The sequence below is a fragment of the Argiope bruennichi genome, chromosome X2 (genome assembly GCF_947563725.1).
Source record: "Argiope bruennichi chromosome X2, qqArgBrue1.1, whole genome shotgun sequence".
Taxonomy (NCBI): Eukaryota; Metazoa; Arthropoda; class Arachnida; order Araneae; family Araneidae; genus Argiope; species Argiope bruennichi.
The window spans coordinates 75,033,276-75,053,172 of record NC_079163.1 but is presented as its reverse complement, the minus strand read 5'-3'; the positions used below and the strand labels follow the sequence as shown (position 1 = coordinate 75,053,172).

The following is a 19,897-nucleotide window of genomic DNA, read 5'->3' as shown; positions in this document are numbered from 1 at the left end:
GAATAATCTTGCTGATGAACAGTTAGAGATCTAAATCTTAAATTGGCCATCAAGAAGGGGGGAGGGCTTTTTGTTTAGATTAATTTGGCACAATGTCTTATTTTGAAGCTACATTAGGGCAATACTGGGATGCACCTCGTAATTTAAATAGATTATAAGGGATGGCACACCAGCCAGCAGCCTCCTTTCAAATCTTTCGCACCAACTGGAGAATGATTTACACATGAAATATTTAACCTGATGCACCAAGACACAGCGGCCGCCCAGGCAAAATAGATGGAGTAGAAGGTTTAGAATTATCAATTTAAAATATATGCCTGAATACCTACGAATAATTGAGAGTAAATCCACTTCCAAACTATTTTTTCATAATAAGAGAAAATGATACACTTAAGCTAATATTCTTACAATAAAAAAAGAATACAACACACAGTTCAAAACAGTATTTCATTGTTAACAGCATACATCTTTAATGCACGTAACAGCAATCATAAAATATTGCTCATAAAAATACAAAACGATATATAATGCATAATAAATATAACAAATTTTTATAACCGACGTACTCTTAAATATAATAACAAACAACAAGATGAAAACAAATACACAATGAAAGAAATTAACTTTTTAGTTACAAGCGATAAATGTTAATCAATAAGATGAGAATACCTGCGATTGCTTAGCACAATACTAGGAGCAAAAAAAGGATCGTTGTTAGGAACTACTTCAAAAAACAGATCTTTGCTGTTAAATAAATCACTTTTCTCAATAAAATGTTCCATCACAGACGTGTTTCCAAGGAAATACCGTAACGGTAAGGAAGTGCTACCATTTTTGCGATACTCGTTAATATTTTTTTTAATGCATTCATTATTGCAACATAAATTACACTGCCAACCACTAGGCGTAAATGAATTACCTAAAACCCAACCGGATGGAGACCAATAGTTCTTTGCAAAGCGCTTGTTGCGCTCCAAATCAGCGTAACAAATATTTGAAAAAAAATTTGAAACTTCATAATCACAGAGAGAAGCAATGTACTGAAAAGTGCATCCTCGTGGTTTGAAAGGCACAAACTTGGCGTCTGTACTATTGCTTTTCATTTGCCTCCAAAACTTAAATAATAAAGGCCTAAGCTCAAAAAAGAATGGCTCTGGATAACCGTCATAAAGTTTTAAAAATAGTAACACATCTTTTGATATTACAGATGATACATGTGAAAAAAGGAATATATCATCAGGACGGAAATCTGCAAGTCTTTTCCAAACAACTTTCCATAATTCTGTTAACATAAAGACAGACCATTGATCTTCCTTTTCGACAACATAACTTCTGTTCAACTGTATGGGTATTATTTTGTTCTGATACTCAGCCAAATATCCATCTTTAACAAGATTAAGTACAGAAGGATCGTGACCTTTCCCCTCAATCGTCAAAGCAACATCTATGAACAAAAACGCATTGTGGATGTTTATCTCCAACAAGTCCGATTGATCGTCAACAGCATATAAAACTACTATACGACGAGGTTTCCGCCGTCGCCTTATTTCAACATTGTTGTTTTTCCCTTCCTGTAGGAAACCAGATTTCCATGCAGCTGCAGGAATACCGCAGTCTAATCCAAACCAATTCTCCATACACACACATTTTCCTTCCTTTTGAGACTTAGTTAATTCAGTACCGAGTTTTAAGCACCAAATATTAGATTTAATTTCTAGATAAAATGTTCCCATATCAACATCATTGAGAAGTGGAATATGGAAAAGAGGAACATTATATATCGGTGATTGTATAGCAGGCTTGGCGTGATTCTTCTTAGTTTTCTTTTGCAAAAAGGATGAACAGCAACCGTTATAATAAATAAACCAAAAAGTAATGTTAATTGCAACAAAAATAAATAGCAATTTCTTGTTTAATCTCAGTGCACAAGGCCAACAGCTTGAACACTTTTCTTCTTTTTCCTAGAAAATAAAGAAATAATGAAATTAACAAATAGACATGATTCATGCTGACAAATTTTACATTAATAAGTTCTAAAACAAATTTTAATGAATAAAAAAAATTAAAAAAAAAACTTAAAATTTTTTCATAGGATTACAAATACTTCTTACTAACATACAGATGCAAATAAAAGAAAAATCATTACAACAATTTATTTAGTATCAGCTCCTTCACTCTTATCACTTATGTTGATTTTCTTTAACTGATAGTGCTTAAATTTTCAAGTGGCTTAAAATGGTTATTATTGCTTTTGGTATAAATAATTTTAAAAGAAAGCAACTCAACGAAATAATTTTAAACTCAAATTATTGAATGTAGTTATATTCACTGCCACTTAAATATTCCATTTGAATTTTTTGCTTGCGGCGAACAAACCATGGTGTTTTTAAAAATTTATAAAAACGGAAGACTTTTAAGGCATCTGAGTTCATGTGATGGAAAAAAAAAATAATTTTTAAATGATGCAAAAAATGTTTTTTTTTTTTTTTTTTTTTTTTTTCATGATGAATCTGCCGAAAATTACTGACGAAAACTAAGAATTTTTTTATTAATCTTAGTTTCTTAGTTACAGTTTTAATTGGCACTTTAAAATTACGGCCATGAGTTACACAATTTTAGCATCCAAAATATAATCGCGCCGAATTCGGTACCAGTAAGTTCAATGACTTGTCTCGTAGAGAATCGATAGACGAACATATATTTATTTTGATTATCAATATATACATATATATTTGTGTGTATGTGTGTAATGATATTTTAAGCTTTAATTTCAATTTAATTAATTGCCAAGGTTTTATCTTAATTTAGCCCATAGTAACTTCATTCTAAAATATTCTCTTATTTCGTGATCCAATTCCACTTTTTCTACTTAATTAATTCAAGAGAGCTTTGTAAAATTGTTGAATCGGCTAAAAGCCTAACTTTCCCACACTCCGCGTGAAGGGGTAGAAAAATGTCCAATAAGTGCATTCTTTTTTAAAAGATCCATGTGTTTCATATTAGCACTGTAAAGAAATATTTTCCCTATCAAAATCTCAGGTTATAAAAGATCAGGGATAAAATGTTCAAGAGCTTTTTCCTCATTTCTTTCTGTGTTGTGTGTATTGCTCGTCGCTCCTGCTTGTACATAATGCCTGCTTCTCCAAGATGAAATAAAACGACACACACACACACACACACACACACACACACACACACACACACACACACACAGCAAACATATTAATATTATTGAGCAAACATAATAATACTTCAGGAAGGAGAAAAAATTACATTTCGTAGTGCATTAATTTTTCAAACGTTACCAAATTTTTATAGTCAAAAAATCCTTTTACATATAGGTACAAAAAAAAAAAAATCACTTGCTAGCAGATGGTTGGCAATGTAGGTGTATACGGGTTTTGGGGCTTGTGGAGAATTAAACTTTGCAGACTTAGGGTGAACACTGCGGAATTGCGAAATCAAAACGGAATTTAAAATTTGTAATTAGAAAGTAAAGCAAAAATTAGATTCCGTTATCACATTATAACTAGAGGGAATGATCTTCGGAAATCCTCTCGTATATTCTCTAATAAATGTACTTGTGTATTATTAACCGTATGCCATGCGAACGGTAGCTATGAAAAAGCCTTATTATAGTGCGGTCTTTAGTGGATTTGTGTGTGTTATTAACAGCTGGGATGAGTCAATACTCAAGTACAAGAAAACCGAATGTGTATTTTAAAAGCTTTTTTTTTTTTTTTTTTTCTTTTTTCTTCTGATGAAAACCAAAACCTGACACAGAACGACAATTTTAGTCACAAAATCATATATCAAATTCTAAATACATCTTTCTGTTTTTAGGTTATCACGTTTGCATGCTGGTGAAAGCACAGACGGTCATCCCTTCGACGGAACTGATTCAAAATTTGATACTTATCTACACTTTAGATGTTAAATCTGTGTATCAAGTTTTATCCATCCAGCTCTCTTCGTTTTGTAGAAACCCTATGAGCTTTTATTCGGAGAGCTGAGCTTCCACAGAATGAATTGCAGCATACAACTGGTCACGAGAAAAATATGGATTTTCTAGGTTCAATCCGCACATTCGAAGTGACTGACCCTGTGAGTTGTTGATGGTCATCGAGAATGCAAATCGAATGGGAAACTGCGGTCGTTTGAAATCAAAAAGCATGTCGGTGGGAATAATGGGAATGCGCACATTTTCATCATTCGACTTTCCGTTAAGAATAGTTGCCTCGAAACTAGCCACATGTTACTCTTCTGATTCTGATGTGCGTGATCCGTTAGCACATAAATGTTGCCTTTCGATTCTTGCCGCATGTTAATCTTGAGATTCTGAAGCACGAGAATTTGCAATTCGTAAACGATCTGTTTTATTGCTCGCTTGTAGTTCCTCGTTTGTTTGAGAAGCTCGAATTCGCTTATTTCTACGTGCTGAGCTGGTAGATCTACTAAGTGACGAACGTTTGGAAGACATATTTTTTGACGAGGCAATCAACACGATATACGCTTGCGTAACCGAAATGTCGTTTGCCATGTATATACGCTGATAAATAGAAAAATTACTGTTTCTACAGGAAAATTTTCATTATATATAACTTACCTTGATCGGCATCGATAATAGTAATTTTATTTTGTACGTATGATATAAACTCTAAATAATATGTGTGATTCCCCGCAGACAAAATATTGTGAATGTTGAATGACAATATCTTGTGTAGATGACTATTCATTAACGAAAAAAAAAAAAAAAAAAAAAAAAATAGCGCTTCCACTAAATATTTTCGATTTCATTTCACTCACACTGATTGACATTAATGATAATTTATTTGGTTTAATATATGTGTTATTAACTCCGAACAATATCTGTCGTTTATTATTTATCTTTTGTCAATTTTAAAATAATGTTCTATAATAGAAACGTATGAAATGATTTCTTTTGCAAATTTTATTGTGTTCAAAATAAATGCTAATAATTGTACTATGCCTATAACCTTCGTGCAAGTACAAGCAATAAGTTGGCAAAGTTTTATCGCAATCTGATTAACGGTAGGGCAGCGCATAAAATACGAACAAAAACATTCATTCTATATATTTAGTGTTAAGACCATATACCAAATTTCGTCTGTCTAGCTCCAAACGTTTTTGAGTTATCTTGTTCATAGACATAATTCTAAAAATATATTTTCCAGACTCTAGGAGGTCTGAAACGTGGAGATGTGTCAAAATACATAATTCGAATTTTTTGTCGATTACTATTTCCTTGTATACGAGATAGTGAAAGAGAATTCATTCGAAATTGATGCAAAAAAATATAACCAAATCAACTAATACACCCAGCGTTTTCCGGGATTAAAATTCTTTCCTGCATAATATTTCAAACGTAAAAACCACTTTTGAATAAAATATTAAAAGATTTTTTTTAAAAATCCTTTTATTATCTGAATTTTTTTAAAAATTAAAATATCATTTGAAGCAGACGATTTTTAAAAATCGCTGATAGCTAATTTTCTCAATAAGCGTTTAATATTTACTATATTAGTACTTCAGATTTTGTTGATATATGCAGAAATAAGTATAAAAAAGGTTTTAAAGAACATTTTGAAAGAATAAATTAACCAGTCAATTTTTCGTAAATAAAAGTATTAAAATAAACCAAATCTATAGCTGTTTTAGATAAAAATTGCTAATCGTCTGCTTTTAAAGTTTCCTTTTAGAATTTTGCTCAAGTGTTCCGGCGACAGCTCTTTGTATGTATTTTTGTTCTTCAACAATAAAAAAAAAAAAAAAAAAAAAAAAACTTACTTGTTCGTGAAAGCTTTACTTTCCTAGCTTTCTTTTGACTTTGAGAGGTAAATAAGCATTTTCTTTTAGCATCGTTAAGGAGTTCTATACTCTTCTCGAATACAATATTATTTATTAATTGCTCCATAGAAGACCCAGATTAAGGTGATAGAAGACTTTAGAAGCAATAATTTTTTAATAAAAAATAAATTTTAAAATTCTTTTAGAACTAAAAAAATGTGCTAAAATATTTAAAAAACAAAAGTATTAAAAAAATTAAAATAGAACACTTCAAAATTTTACCATTGCCTATTGAACAAAGTATCTATAAATTTCCTTATTTTAAAACCGCCTGTGACTATCCAATTATTTCTTAAATTTTGAAAAAAATAATAAAAATTGAAGAAAATAACCGCAAAGAAATGAATCTGATATCATTCAAAAAGTTTTCTTTTTGAAGATGACATTTTCGCACCTCTTCCAACTTGAGAAGTTTTGGCACGGTCCCTCATAGTTTGAAGCTGCTACTAAGATAGAATACCTGTTTGATTTGGTTGCAAAGGTTTTTGAATATTTTCGCAATTAAAGCTATCACGTTTTCTTGGTATTCGTGAATTTTGATTATTGTTAACCCGGCAAAAGCTAAGAACAACGATTCTGAAGCATACGCACCTTCATTCCTTTCTTCCTTTGGTTGTAAATGTCTTACTTTTCCTTCACTCATTTGAGTGACTGGCTCATACTTGCTGGCAAGCGTCGTTAACTCACTACTTTAAAAATGAATTTAAAAAAAGTGTCAAAAGATATTTTAAAATAAATCAGAAATTTAAAAAAGAAAGAAAAAACTCACTACTTTAAAAATGAATTTAAAAAAATTGTCAAAAGATATTTTAAAATAAATCAGAAATTTAAAAAAAGAAAAAATGAAGCAGAGTAATTTAGACTTAACAGTGCCTAGCAAAGGAGTACTTACAAATTTCCTCATTTCATTATAGCATACATTATTTTTTTTAAAAAAAAGATGAATATAAACTGAAGCAAAAATTATACAAATAAAATTGACATCATTCAAAAGATAAAATGTTGAATTTTAAAATAATGTAAAACTACTTTTTATGGAACATTTTCCTTCAAAATTATTGTGGGGGAAAAAATGCAAATCGTTTGTTTTTGTTTGCATCTTTTTTTCCTAATTGTCTTAATATTTAGTTAATTTTCGTACTTCGAAAATTCACATTAATTTTTCTCTTGTCTGACAAAATAAGTGTGCAGAATTTGGCCGAATCCTGCCCAATTTTTTAGGAGGAGATGAGAAAAGTCTACACATTGTCTCAATGACTCATTTATATTAAAATGAATTAATGCTTTCTTCATTCAATACGCTTCAGCTAAATAGATTTTAAAAAGTACTAACTAAATATATTTTAAAACTGCAAGAAAGTCAATATCTACTTCGAAGTTAACATATCAATGAAAGCAAACTTTGTTGACAATAGCTTTAAAAAAATGGGAAAACATGAGACGAAACTGGTTTAGTTTTCATAATAACAATGCTAAGTATTGTCGAAAATCTTTCATAAACTACTTTTAAAAATGTATTAAAATTATGTAAAAATTTTACAATTAAACTGGGATCATTAAAAAGAGTTTTTGAGGTTCTCAAATAGAGTAAACAGTTAAATTTCGTGCGATAGTATATTCAGGAAATATTGTTGAATTGAATAATTTTTCACGCATGAAGATATTATTTCAAGTATGCGTACCAGCAACTGGGGATCGATGATTGATGCTACGGTTTTCGGTTGGTTCGTCGTGAAAATTTCAATGAGCAGCTAACCAGTATATACGCACCTTAAGCCAACGTTGTCGTCATATATAGGGTAGGGAGATTGTGATTGCATATGCAAAAAAGTGGTGGTCTTGAACTGGAAATAAATAACAATGGAAAAAAAAAAATTGGAAACGTGCATGTGAATGTATGCCTACATTCGAAAAGGAAATAATGGCACAAAAAGAAATAATGAGATAAAACTGCATGATCCCTAAGATCTTTCAAGAAACTCTTTCCAATATCAGTTAATTTTGGTTTAACGTCATAAAAAAACTTCAAATAACTTTCAAAAACTTGACTTTGAAATAAAACTTAAGGATTAATAGTTTGATGAAAATTTCATTTGTTATCGAAAGATAAAAGCGAACCTGAGTGCCCTATTTCAAGACATATCTAAAACCGCTTTTTATTTATTTTTCAACGACTACTAAACTTCGATTGAATAAAATGTTTCTGTTATTTACTCTTATGCTATGATCTTCCTTTTAGTGAACTTAATTTATTCATTATTTTGCGTCTATACAATTTTTGTATTAACTACTCAGAGGTTCTCAGTTGCAGTGTAACATGAAAGATTTTTTTTTTTTTTTGCATAAATAAGAATAAATTATTCTAAACCGATAATTTTTGATAAAAACAAGATGAAGAATACCCAGAAAGCAACTGACAGAAACTCTGCACAATGGCAAATTACCATTAGCAAAATGAATGCTCTGCGAGAATGGTACAGAAACAGAAATGATTTCATATACCACAAAATAACTCGATATTCTATGCATCTTCTATTCATTTTATGTAATGATGATATATCCTCTAATGTAGCTAAATAAAAAAAATTTCAAAAACAATGAATAGAGCTACTCATGAATATAAGGTCGAAAATTTTAAAAATAAACAAAAGAGCTAAATTTAACTATAGTCTTTACAATCGATTATGGTATTTTTCAAGAGATCGAATTTTTTTAAAAGATTGCTTTATCCATAATTGTCCTAATATTTTGAACATCATCATTTAACAAATTATTTAAGTGATGATTCAGTAGATTAAAGTACAAGAGACCTCATCCCAAGCACTCATACTTCCATTTTCGTACATTTTTGGCATTGTCTGTTTGTCTGTCTTTTGTGAAGACGATAGCTCAAAAACACTTTCAGCTAGATAGATAAAACATTTTAAAGGACCATTACAACAACTTCAGCGTAATCCGTTCAGAGGAAATATTTCTAACCACCTTCCCGAATATAAGTTAACATGATAATTAACTAATAATTCAATCAGCATGATAATACTCGCCCAAAAATGAACATTAAATAAGATATACAATATTCACCGGTTTTTTTTTTATTTATAATAATTGATCCCTCCTTATAAAATTTTTTTTTATCTGAATAACAATTTTGAAAATTAACTATGTACTTTTTTTCGAAGACCTCTAACAAAAGAAGCGGAATGACCAATAAATCTTATGTTTCTGCAGAGGCAACATGAATCGAAACCGAAACTCATTAACAGCCAATGAGGGAAAGCAAGAAGGGGGGGGGGGTTACTGAGAGAACAAAGGTAAATTTTGGATAAGAATGGGCGAGAGGAATAAAAAAAGAAAAAAAAAAAAGAAAGAAAGGATAAATAAAGATTAGTTAATCGCACTCCAACCTGGTAATGGTCTGTGTAATGCCTTTAAATTCAAAGCGTTTGCTTTTGGTTTTCTGATAAATCTCTCACTTAAAAATAATCAGGATGTCTTAATGGGCCCTCGAAGATGATCAGTTCCGACATCAGTTTTTTCTTAATTATTGATGCCTTTCCAGTCTAATTTTTACATTTTCATTGTTTTTATCTATTGCCGTAGATGAACTCTTAGAGTGAAAAAGTAAGTAAAGAGCATCGAATTCTCCGAATGTATGAACAGCTAAATTGCACAAAAAGCTAAAATGAATCTTTTAAAAGTAATTTCAGGGGTGTTGCAACTCTGTAGCCCTAATGGGAGCCGACACTATTATTCTCAAGTTGATAATAAAGCTTTTTTAAAAATAATGTTTTGTAAAATGTGTTCTATTCAAATGAATATAATCATTGATAAATTAGCTGTAAATAATACTCCATTCGCACAGCAATATTTGCCACTTTATAAACCGACAAGAAAGCAATTTTAAGAAATAATTGACCAGTCTCATCAAGACGAAGTGGTTTTAATTTCAGTTTGTTAATAATGCATAGCAATTTCTGGAATCTTTCAGAAGTTCAAATATTAATTAACTAGAAATGAACAATATACCTGTCTAAACGGGTTAGCATGTTAATGGTCCTATTAACTTGGATACGATTTTTAGGAACTAGAAAAGACTGTAGTAGAAAATTTCATGCACATTGACTTGACAGATTAGCTAACAAAAGTTGTAATAGATAATCTCATGCGAGAGTGCTTAGGTAATAATAAAAAAATTGCATTACACTTTAGTTAAAAATATATAGAAATACTAAAAGTTTTATTTCCTTGTAATGTGTCCATAATATTTAAGAACACTCAAATCAAAACTAATCACTAAAATCGGTTTGAACAAATAGCTATCCACTAATGAAAGAAAAAAAAAATGCATAAAATAATAAAATTCCTGGCACCAACTTGTTAACCTCTATTACAGTTCAGCATTAAAAAAGTACAAATAAAATGTGAAGTTTTTGATCCAATAACTAACTTTCATTCACGCTTAACTTTATTCGCACATCGGTATATCAATTTAAACATAAATAATAATAATAACCTGTCTCAGTTGCTAAACGCCAAAACTGAAGTTTGCATTTCGCATCCGATGAAGACGTAATCCAAAAGTTGGAGGTATTTTTAATTCCGTCCAGCGTTACAGACGGCGGTAGACGACTTTATTAATTCAAATAAACTAGGATTTCTTTTAAAGACTGTCGGATAACACGATAATGGTTTTAATCCACAATGTTACCTTTATTTGCTCATTTGCATTCTCATCCCGAAACATTAATTTGTACAACTGCCATTAAATTGGAAATTTCACAAACGCCCCTAAAATACCTAAGCCTAATGATATGCCTATACATTGAATTTGCGAATGATTCTAGCAAGGGAAAAAAAATACTGACTCTGATTAAGATAATTAAAACTATCAAACTTTCTTAAGTTAATAACCATCGCACATGGTTAACAGTTAAAATAGCTTAAAAGAAAACAAAACGTTAGAGGCTAATTCACGAACTCGTAAATAATTCAAAGTTTGAGAGTTGGAAATTAGCAAGTGTGGCTTTACTACACATTCCTATTGATCTGTGGATCGCAAAAATTCCCAGTTTTTGATTTCCAATTTCTTTAATATTTCCAAGCAAATCATTCTGACTTAATAGATTTTCTTAAATTTCGCTAAATAACTGTTTTAAATTAAATCTCTTAATAGCATTGTTTTAATAACTTTAAAAAAATATATTAAAACTTTAGACTCATGAAAATTTTCTAAATCCAAAATTTAATTTATACTCATTTCTCCTTTCATAGCAAAGTGGCGACTATTTTTAAAAGGATCTCATAATTATGAGCTGTGATTAGATGACGAAGATAACACCTGAGCCAGCACGATCTCTCCAAACTTCTGTGCCATTATTAGTGGGAGGACATATGGCCTTGGATTTAATGTTCATCTCGGATTTAATAAGATTTGAATGCAGAACTCTTCTTCATGTAACTAAGAATAATCACGGCTTTCCTCATCCGAGAATGATGGGAAGTATGCTTCCTACCAAATTTATCAATCTTTGTATGAAATTATGTAGGTTGGCAAAAGTTCTGACAAATTTTTTTAGAAAGACAGAAACTTAGATGCTTCAGTTCTTTATCCCACACAAAATGATGCGTCTTGGTTTGTTACTTAATTATTAATTAACCAAATTAATTAATCAAATTCAATTCATCTAATAAGCTAAATGAATCCCTTTTCTTATTCTAATTTCAAGCCTAAAAATATTTTAACCTAATGTGACTAGAAAAAAATGGCCCTTTAAAGGGTTAAAGAAGTTAAATCTTTTCCCTGTATGCTTCAATTTTCTTCTCTGCTAGAAGTGGTATGATAAACAAAGAAAATTTAATTTTATATATAAAATTATTCAGTTATCCATATTTCAACTCGTATATCTTTTAATTCATTAGCTACTTACGTACAACTAATCTTGAATTGCAGTCATTTTACATTTCTGCAGTGTTGTGAGAATGCTTAATAATACACACAATATGACACACATTTTCAATTACTTTAGAGCCAGACTTTTCATAATTATGATTACATAACAAGTAATTTTTTTCTACCCTGTTTTCAACTTATTCTTCCAGCTATGCAAAAATACTTTTTTTTTTTTGCATATAATTAAGAGAGATTAATTTTTACTTCATTCAAATAGCTTGTGTAAGAAAGCGAATAATTAACTCTTAGAAATATAAAGCGTCAAACGCCACATTTTACGATCTATTTGAAGTGTGATTTCTATATAGATCGATGCAAAATGATTAAACATAGAGAAGGGGAAAAAATTACTTTTTTTGAAAATATTTGTGACGACTTAAAATGCTTAAAGAAAATATTAGCAATAACGGACGATACTTAATTCAATAAAAAGATCTCCGAGAAGTAGAAAAATAAATTCATTCAGTTACAATATTTATTTACAAAAAATTAGTTCTGGAATATAACGGTGAGTCAATACTTAGCATGTATTTTAAAATAACTTTGAATAATGATATAAAATCCATTCTTTCTGTAACACGTGGCATGATCGGCTTGGCATTCGAAGGAAAAATAAAATAGTCAATTTCGTTTTTCTTCTTTTCAATAAAAATGATCCATTATAGCAAAAAAAAAAAAAAAAAAAAAATGGAGTTTGGCTTTAGTTACGTTGCCTTTCCCGTAAAACAGAAAAGCTACACCATTTTCACTAATCATGCCGATTAACTTAGCGTTGAGGAAGAAAAAAAAGCTTATGAAAATTTTCAGAGAAAATGCTATGTAATCTTTTCTCTCATTGCAGTTCCGAATACTAATATAATCAACTGTGACTGTGTTCTCACTAAGAGAACCAATGCTAAACCAAACCTCAAACGCAACTCGATCTAAAAAATGAATTAAAAAATAATCAAACCTCAAACGCAACTCGATCTAAAAAAATGAATTAAAAAATAATAATATTATCAAATCATTATTACAGTATTATAAATGATGCAATAAATCGACGAAGGAGTTATTTTTTTATACTGATAAATATAACATAAAAGTAAGAAACACGATAAATGAGTTAGTTAATTTAAATTAGCCTGCAAAATTTGAAGCAAAATTCATCACAAACTAGATATGTAACATCTGCATTTCAGAACCACTTCTTAAATATGGTGATGACGATCCTATAAGGCAGAAATTTTGGTCCCTCAAAAATTTAACCTTTGCTAATTAACCTTTAAAAAAAGCTTTTCTTCACCTGGCGTGTGCGAAGAAAAGCGCGTATGGTCTCCGTTTCTGACTTCAGTAAACGACCGACATTTATTGTCTGCAAACGATGTTTCATTCTACTTATAAAAGAAAGACCAGCGAATTGTCGTGTCAAGATTAAAATTATAAAAATAAAATCCAGTTTCAGAATAAACTTCCTTGAATTTTCCCAAACCTCTAGGAATTCTCTGACCATTTCTAATTTCCAGGTCGGCTAGTCACCCAGCACAATGTAATTTCTTTGAATTTTGTTAAATTCCGGTTGAAAGTTCTCGTTAATATCGTGGAAGAAGGTCGTGCTTTACGGAGGTCGCGGAATAGCCCCAATTTGTTACTCCTTTTCCCTCCTAATATCTAAAATGTGTCGATAAATTCACAAAATCTGATATATAACATGTAAACTGACATATTAAAAATAATAATAACATGTAATTTACGTCGCTTTGTGTTTTTAAATGTATGGATAACTATGTACATTTTTTATAGATTTACATTAAAAAGAATTCAGAGTACATGCAATCAAAGCAATGAATAAATGTGTTAATATATATTTTAATATGTTTTAAATCACACTGCTTCATTACTAACTGAAGACTACTCATGAAAAGTGCCTTTCTAAAAGAGGGAGCCTTCCCTAATGAATCCTTTTCTTATGCCTACAATTCAATACTTACATCCTCCTCTGTCTCAAAATCAAAGCCTTCTTGATACAAGAGATAAGAAGTTTCATTTTGCAATTTAAAAAATAATGAAAAACAGAATTTTGTTTAGCCTAATGGTATTTACAAATCTGTATATGCATTCTACAATCTATAAATAAAATTGAAACGATAACGTTTTGATATGCAATAGAAATCGAAGAAACAAAAACGATTCAAAATACTATGCATATCGTTTTTGCATGATTTAACTTCCGCAGAGGAGTGCAAAATTCAGTGCAGAGAGTGATGATAGTGTTTATCCAGAGTTCTTTGTTCATTGCTTTTTCTTTTTTGCAATTTGTAACACTGTAAAGATTTTATATATTATTAAATGAAAAGTAAACATCTTCTCCATCAGTCATCTCATCCCAATTTTGGTCAAATCAAAATTGATTGGCGCATCAAATAAGGAAAGAAAATTATCAGATAACGGAACCCTCCTCATTTTTATGCATGCGTCAGAAATTATTTTCACCAAATGAGTAGGGATAAGATGAAAGACGGAGGAGGAGGAGTTTACATGGTATTTGGCAACACAATAAATTATGCTTATTAGTGGAATTAGGTGGCGGAAAATTCACAAAACTGCACTCACCATATATAAAATAAATGCATAATTATGTCCCATCATTGTTTCAAAATTTGCCGAATAATTGGTCTAAAATGACGATTTTGGAAAAATCTGGAAGTTGCTTCATTAAGGCTATTCTGAGATAGACATATAGCCAAGCCGAGACTCTGACATTAATTTATACGGCTTCAAATGACAGCACAAACAAAGCAAGTAAATAAAAAAGAAGAAGAACAAAGTAATGATTGAATGTGTATGGGGGGGGGGATATTAAATTTTGGAGAGTACTGGATTTTACACAGAAATCTGGAAAACAGTATATATATTTTATGAAATGAAAAGAATACATTAAAAAAAGATCCAACAACAACAAAACTCCGAATAATCAATGCACCATTCACAAACATCAAAATATCATAACAGATGCTAAAGCAGCAAAGGAAGTAAATTTCAGTGAAAGATATATATATAAAAAAAATTCATACAACTTAATAATAATACCTCTTGTGAAAAAATATTAATGCAACTTTTGAAAATCCTTTTCTGCAACTTAATTTCATCAAAAGTTTCAAAATCATGAAAATTAAAACTGATAATAAAATCAAATTAAGTTTTTGTTTGTATATTCATATGCAATTTACATTCTTCAAATAGAGGAATTATAATCATATTTGCACTTATTGAAATTTAAAAAAATGCCAAGGAACATCATAGTTTTGAATGAATAACTGTAAGATGAAATGTAGCAAACAAAACATTAACAAAAATCTAATTTATTGTGCTTATAATTAGCTTTCGCACATAGTCAATACAGTTACAAAGATTCAAGAAATAAAGTTGATGAAACAAATTTATATAACTCAATCAAAAAGCTTTTGTAAAAGAATAATGCATTATAAAAGAAAAACTACTGAAAAACAAGGAAAGAAAGTCCTAATTAACTGATTTTAAATTATAAATGTGTACAAAAAAGTTAGCTCAGTAGTTATACTGGTATTGTTGTGGAAGCCCCTTCCCTGTCCATAGATTTAAATTTGTCTTTTTGAAAAATAATTAAAAAACAAACAAATGGAAAGGAAAAAGAAAGAAATGCATGATATGAAGCTGCATGAAAAACCAGCAAGCCTAAAAAGATATTTAATGCAGATTTGTAGTAGGAGTTCTTAAAGTTTTCCTTCAGAAACAGAATTTGGATCAAAACATATTCCTCTATCCCATATAAAACAAAACAAAATCAGTAATATTAACTGTGCATATAAAAAGCAAAATAAAACAAGGTTAGTGAATCATTTACCACTGATAAACACAGAAATATATTTATTCATAAAATATTTATAATATGAATCGTACATGTATATATAACTTTGCGAGTCATTATTTGCTGAAAAATCAGATAGATGTATAACCAGTCAAGGTTTTCTTGACAATATATATGTACTCAACCCTTTACAGGATCAAAATCAACAGTTCAAATCTAATTATGGAATGATGATTATTCTTGAAAGATGCACTAAACAAGCTGGAAACAAAGTAATTCAATGTTTCACATGTTATGCAAAATTATACTCTTTATACACTCTCATACATGAAGTATGCAGAGAGAAAGTATTATAAATATGATAATTTAATTTTTTAAAAAAACTTTGACATTTTGATGATTCTCCAAATTTGAGACTTCCCTGAATCTCAAAAGCAGATTTTTGGAATTATGCCAATAAATACAAGCACTAAAATACTTTGAGCTAGACAAGTACATTTAGTACTTGGTATTTATAACTATATTTGTAAATTTGTTAAATTTTGAATAAAATCCCTTCATAGGAAGTTTATATGTGTGAGTGCAAGCAGACACAATAATTACAAAATACAAAGATCTAGATAAAACTTGGTGCACAGTTTCTGCTTCTAAAGTGAAGATACATAACAAATTTTGAACAAAATCTGCCAATGGGTTGATTGTCTGTTGGTCCATATATTTAAATGTAAAGAGAATTTAAAAACACAATAACTTAGACAAATGAAATTTGGTATGCAATCTTGTTACTAAAATTGTAGCTTTCGAGTATTATAGTTCTAAGTCAGATTTCAGTTTCAATTAATCAATAATAAAATGCCAAATATTACTCAGCTCCCTTCACTATACTACAAAACACAAAAATCTTATTTGCATGACTCTGAAAATAAAAATCTGAGTACTCATGGTGTTCACAGTCTTACTCAGGTTCCCAAATTTTATGCAAGAGACAGGGAGGGATGACAACTTCATTAGTGTGTATGCAAATTTTTTTAGAGGAGACTAATCTTGCAGATTCAGTCCCTCCCAATAAAATTATTGTGAAAGAAATATTTATGACTTCATGCACACAGTTAACTCAATTTATCATTTCTTTTTTTTTTTTTTCAAATCATTTATTCAAATCCAGGTAGATCAATTTTCAAATACACATTCATGCAAGGATTATGCTAAGGGAAGTTAAACTGCTGTTATTACTAAAAGTAAATAAAATAAATAAAACATACTCAATTAAGAAAATGTGGAATTTAGTGCTTCAGAAAATTTCAATGCTTATGCATATAAGTAATTTCATATGCATTTAAGGGCCAACAGAAGAAAAGGGACTGAGAAACTTGAAAAACAGTCATTTCAACAATCTTCTAATAATAAAACTAGAATGAAATAAAATAGTAAAGACTTAAATGCAAAGAAACACAATTTTCTCTTTTCCTTGAAGTTTATTGCAGCTCCAAAAATAGTAATTCTTGTATAGATAATAAAGTTAGATAATAAAAGCCTGTTTTATACATAAGAGTTCAAACACTGAACAAAGTACTATAAATGGAAATATGATATTCAGCAAAGACAATGACATAGAACTGTAGGTTCTTGAAATCACAAATTATTGAATTTATCTCTTTTCAAAGATGAGTATAAAAGCGAAGAGATTTCATAAATATATAAATAAAATGCTAGAAATGTTAGGGAATTGACAGGTTAAAATATCACTTCAAATGGTAAAGTATCTATATATTTTCTTACAGATAATAGCTTAACTTCCAAACAATGAAAATGCATTTGAATAATAAGGAAGAATTTACATAAATTAAGTTCAAAGTATAAGGTGAGAAAAAAGTATTAAATCGAACTTATGAATATTTCTGAGACAAAGTTATGTTCATTTCTACGTACAAATTAAAATAATCTTTTATTAAGTTAAGGAAGAATTTAGACATTACTTTTTAATAAAAAAAAAATAATTCAAAACAATTTTGAGTTTTAAAATTTGAATTAATGAAATGAAAGAGAAAAAAATTATCCTTTATAAAATTGTATCACTGATAAGATACAATCCTTATGGTTATAGCAAAACTTAGGAAAGATATGGTTTTTTCCCTCTAACAAAAAAAAAAAAAAAAAACACGAAGAACATTTGTTTATTATTGTAATGATTAAAAATGAAAATATTTTTTTTTTTTATATATTCTAGATAATATAAATAATGTTAAGTTTTTTGCAATTTATAAACTTTTACTATCCAACAGCAAGATATTTCATAACAATTATTTCTTTTCTTAAATAACTCTTCCATAAAAAATTGGTAGTTAATAAATAAAATTTATAAATACATACTTTAAAAGATATCTCTCAAAAAGTATTAAGTTAAAAGAAAAAGAACATGAATAGCAAATACCTATAAAAAAAGCATAATGCTGTTTATTATCTGAAAAAAGAAACTCTTTTAAAATTAAATGAATTTAACAATTAAATAAATAATTTCAGCAGATTTCTTCAAGGTATTAGCTTACAAACCAGTAAATAAAAAAAACATTACAACTTTATAGCTTGTGAAATACTAAAATCATTATTCTTGATTCAATTTTTCACTATATATAGTATACTAAGTCAGCAATATTGTAAAAATGAATTGATTACTTCAAACACATGTCTATGCACAACATATTTAATCAAATTTAGCATAGCACATTGCAACTGTGGTATAACAGCAAAAATAAGTGGATAATTCACATTCTGCAACACATGCTATTTAAATAACAAAAAATAAGTTTATTTCAGATATCAATGAATGAAAGGCCAAAAAAAACTTTTAAAGAAATAATAAAAATCTGGTATAATATATTTAGTTAACGTAATTACAATGTGAAATAATAGAAAATAGGAAGTTTTCGCTTCGAATTCTTATGTATGTCAACAAAAGAAAAATTAAAATAGTAAAATAAAATAAAACCACTTATAAACACACAGCGCTCTATTAATGATTTTAATTACTTTAAATTTTTGTGATGAATTATTTCAAAATACATCCAATATTTTGCTAGGTTTGCATCATTGTAATAACTACTTTCTATTTTAATATCAATAAAAAATGAGAGTGGACTAACATAGCACAAGAAAATTTAAATGCAATGAATAATCAATCTAATAAACTCACCATGTAAAACTCGCTTTCAATATATTCGTATCTTTATATAAAATATAAGTAATGTTTGAAAATTTGTATCAAAACTTGAATGTAAAAAATGCATCTGCCTCAGTTTTGCATGCGGGTAAAGCTTTATTTTGCATTGAAAATAAAAAAAAACTTCACGGACTTTAATACCGTTTACTCTTTAGTGGATACTTAAAATGTTTCAAATGTATAATAAAGCAGAGGCGGCAAATTCTTAAGTGGTTACTTTTTACTCCATACGGTAAAGTATCGTTTTGTTTTGAAGGTAGCGTTTAAAGCAAAGCAATAAAAATAAATGCAGTATCCGCGCTTCTAGATGAAATTGTAGTTGTTTTTAAGTTCCGGGAACGGCTAAAATTCATGTCACACTAGAGCTGCAAACAGCCCTCACCCCCCCCCCCCTAAAAAACCCTTCTTCCTAGCTGGAAGGCAAAGATAGATTCATTTACATCTGAGTTACTATCTGGCAACATAAATTGTTAGAAAAAATTCGAATTAGGGCATGAAAATCACTTTTCAGCCCCTAACTCCTAAGATATTGCAGTTATCGAAAAACTTTAAATACAAAAATGGTTCGTTTTAATGAGGTGCTAATTTAGCTAATTGGATTTATTTTTCTGTTTTCTCTATTTTATAGCGAAATGAAAATTTCATCCCCCATTTTCACCCCCTTTGAGCTAGATGGACCATTTATGAACTAGTCCGAAACTTTTACATTTCTAACAACATATTCCAAGACAGTTAAAATCCAAACAAAGTTACTCTAATTATTCCTGTTCATAAGATAACACGAGCAAAGAGTTATACACATTTAACTTTTCAACGAAGGGTGGTTATGGGTTCCAGGGACCATGATCGGTGGAGAACTGAAGAAATTTTCCCTAAGTCTTGTCATGAGAACCATTGCAATAAGTAGTCTTCGTACAGGAATCTACCTAAAAAGTCTCCAGTTGAAAGTGGTGGAATATCGTATTTGTAATCCAGTAGCAGACTGGCTAAGCTAAATGGTCAGTTTCCCCAATGGAAAGTGGTCCCTATCCATATG

The 19,897-nt window shown here is 29.5% G+C and overlaps 1 protein-coding gene across 3 annotated transcripts; it reads right to left on the bottom strand.

The window, feature by feature from the left end:
- Positions 1-474: 474 nt before the first annotated feature.
- LOC129960927 (beta-1,4-mannosyl-glycoprotein 4-beta-N-acetylglucosaminyltransferase-like) lies at positions 475-19,155 on the bottom strand. Of its 3 annotated transcripts, none has more exons than XM_056074671.1 (3): positions 18,835-19,155; positions 6,460-6,557; positions 475-1,961 (listed from the first exon to the last, which is right to left on the bottom strand). In XM_056074671.1, exons 2-3 carry the CDS (start codon positions 6,463-6,465, stop codon positions 648-650), a joined length of 1,320 nt encoding a protein of 439 aa, XP_055930646.1. In that variant the 5' UTR covers positions 6,466-6,557; positions 18,835-19,155; the 3' UTR covers positions 475-647. The 3 variants fall into 3 exon arrangements, with proteins under 3 accessions (XP_055930646.1, XP_055930647.1, XP_055930649.1); XM_056074672.1 differs by having other exon boundaries at positions 6,460-6,554; XM_056074674.1 differs by lacking the exon at positions 6,460-6,557.
- Between the last annotated feature and the right edge of the window lie 742 nt (positions 19,156-19,897).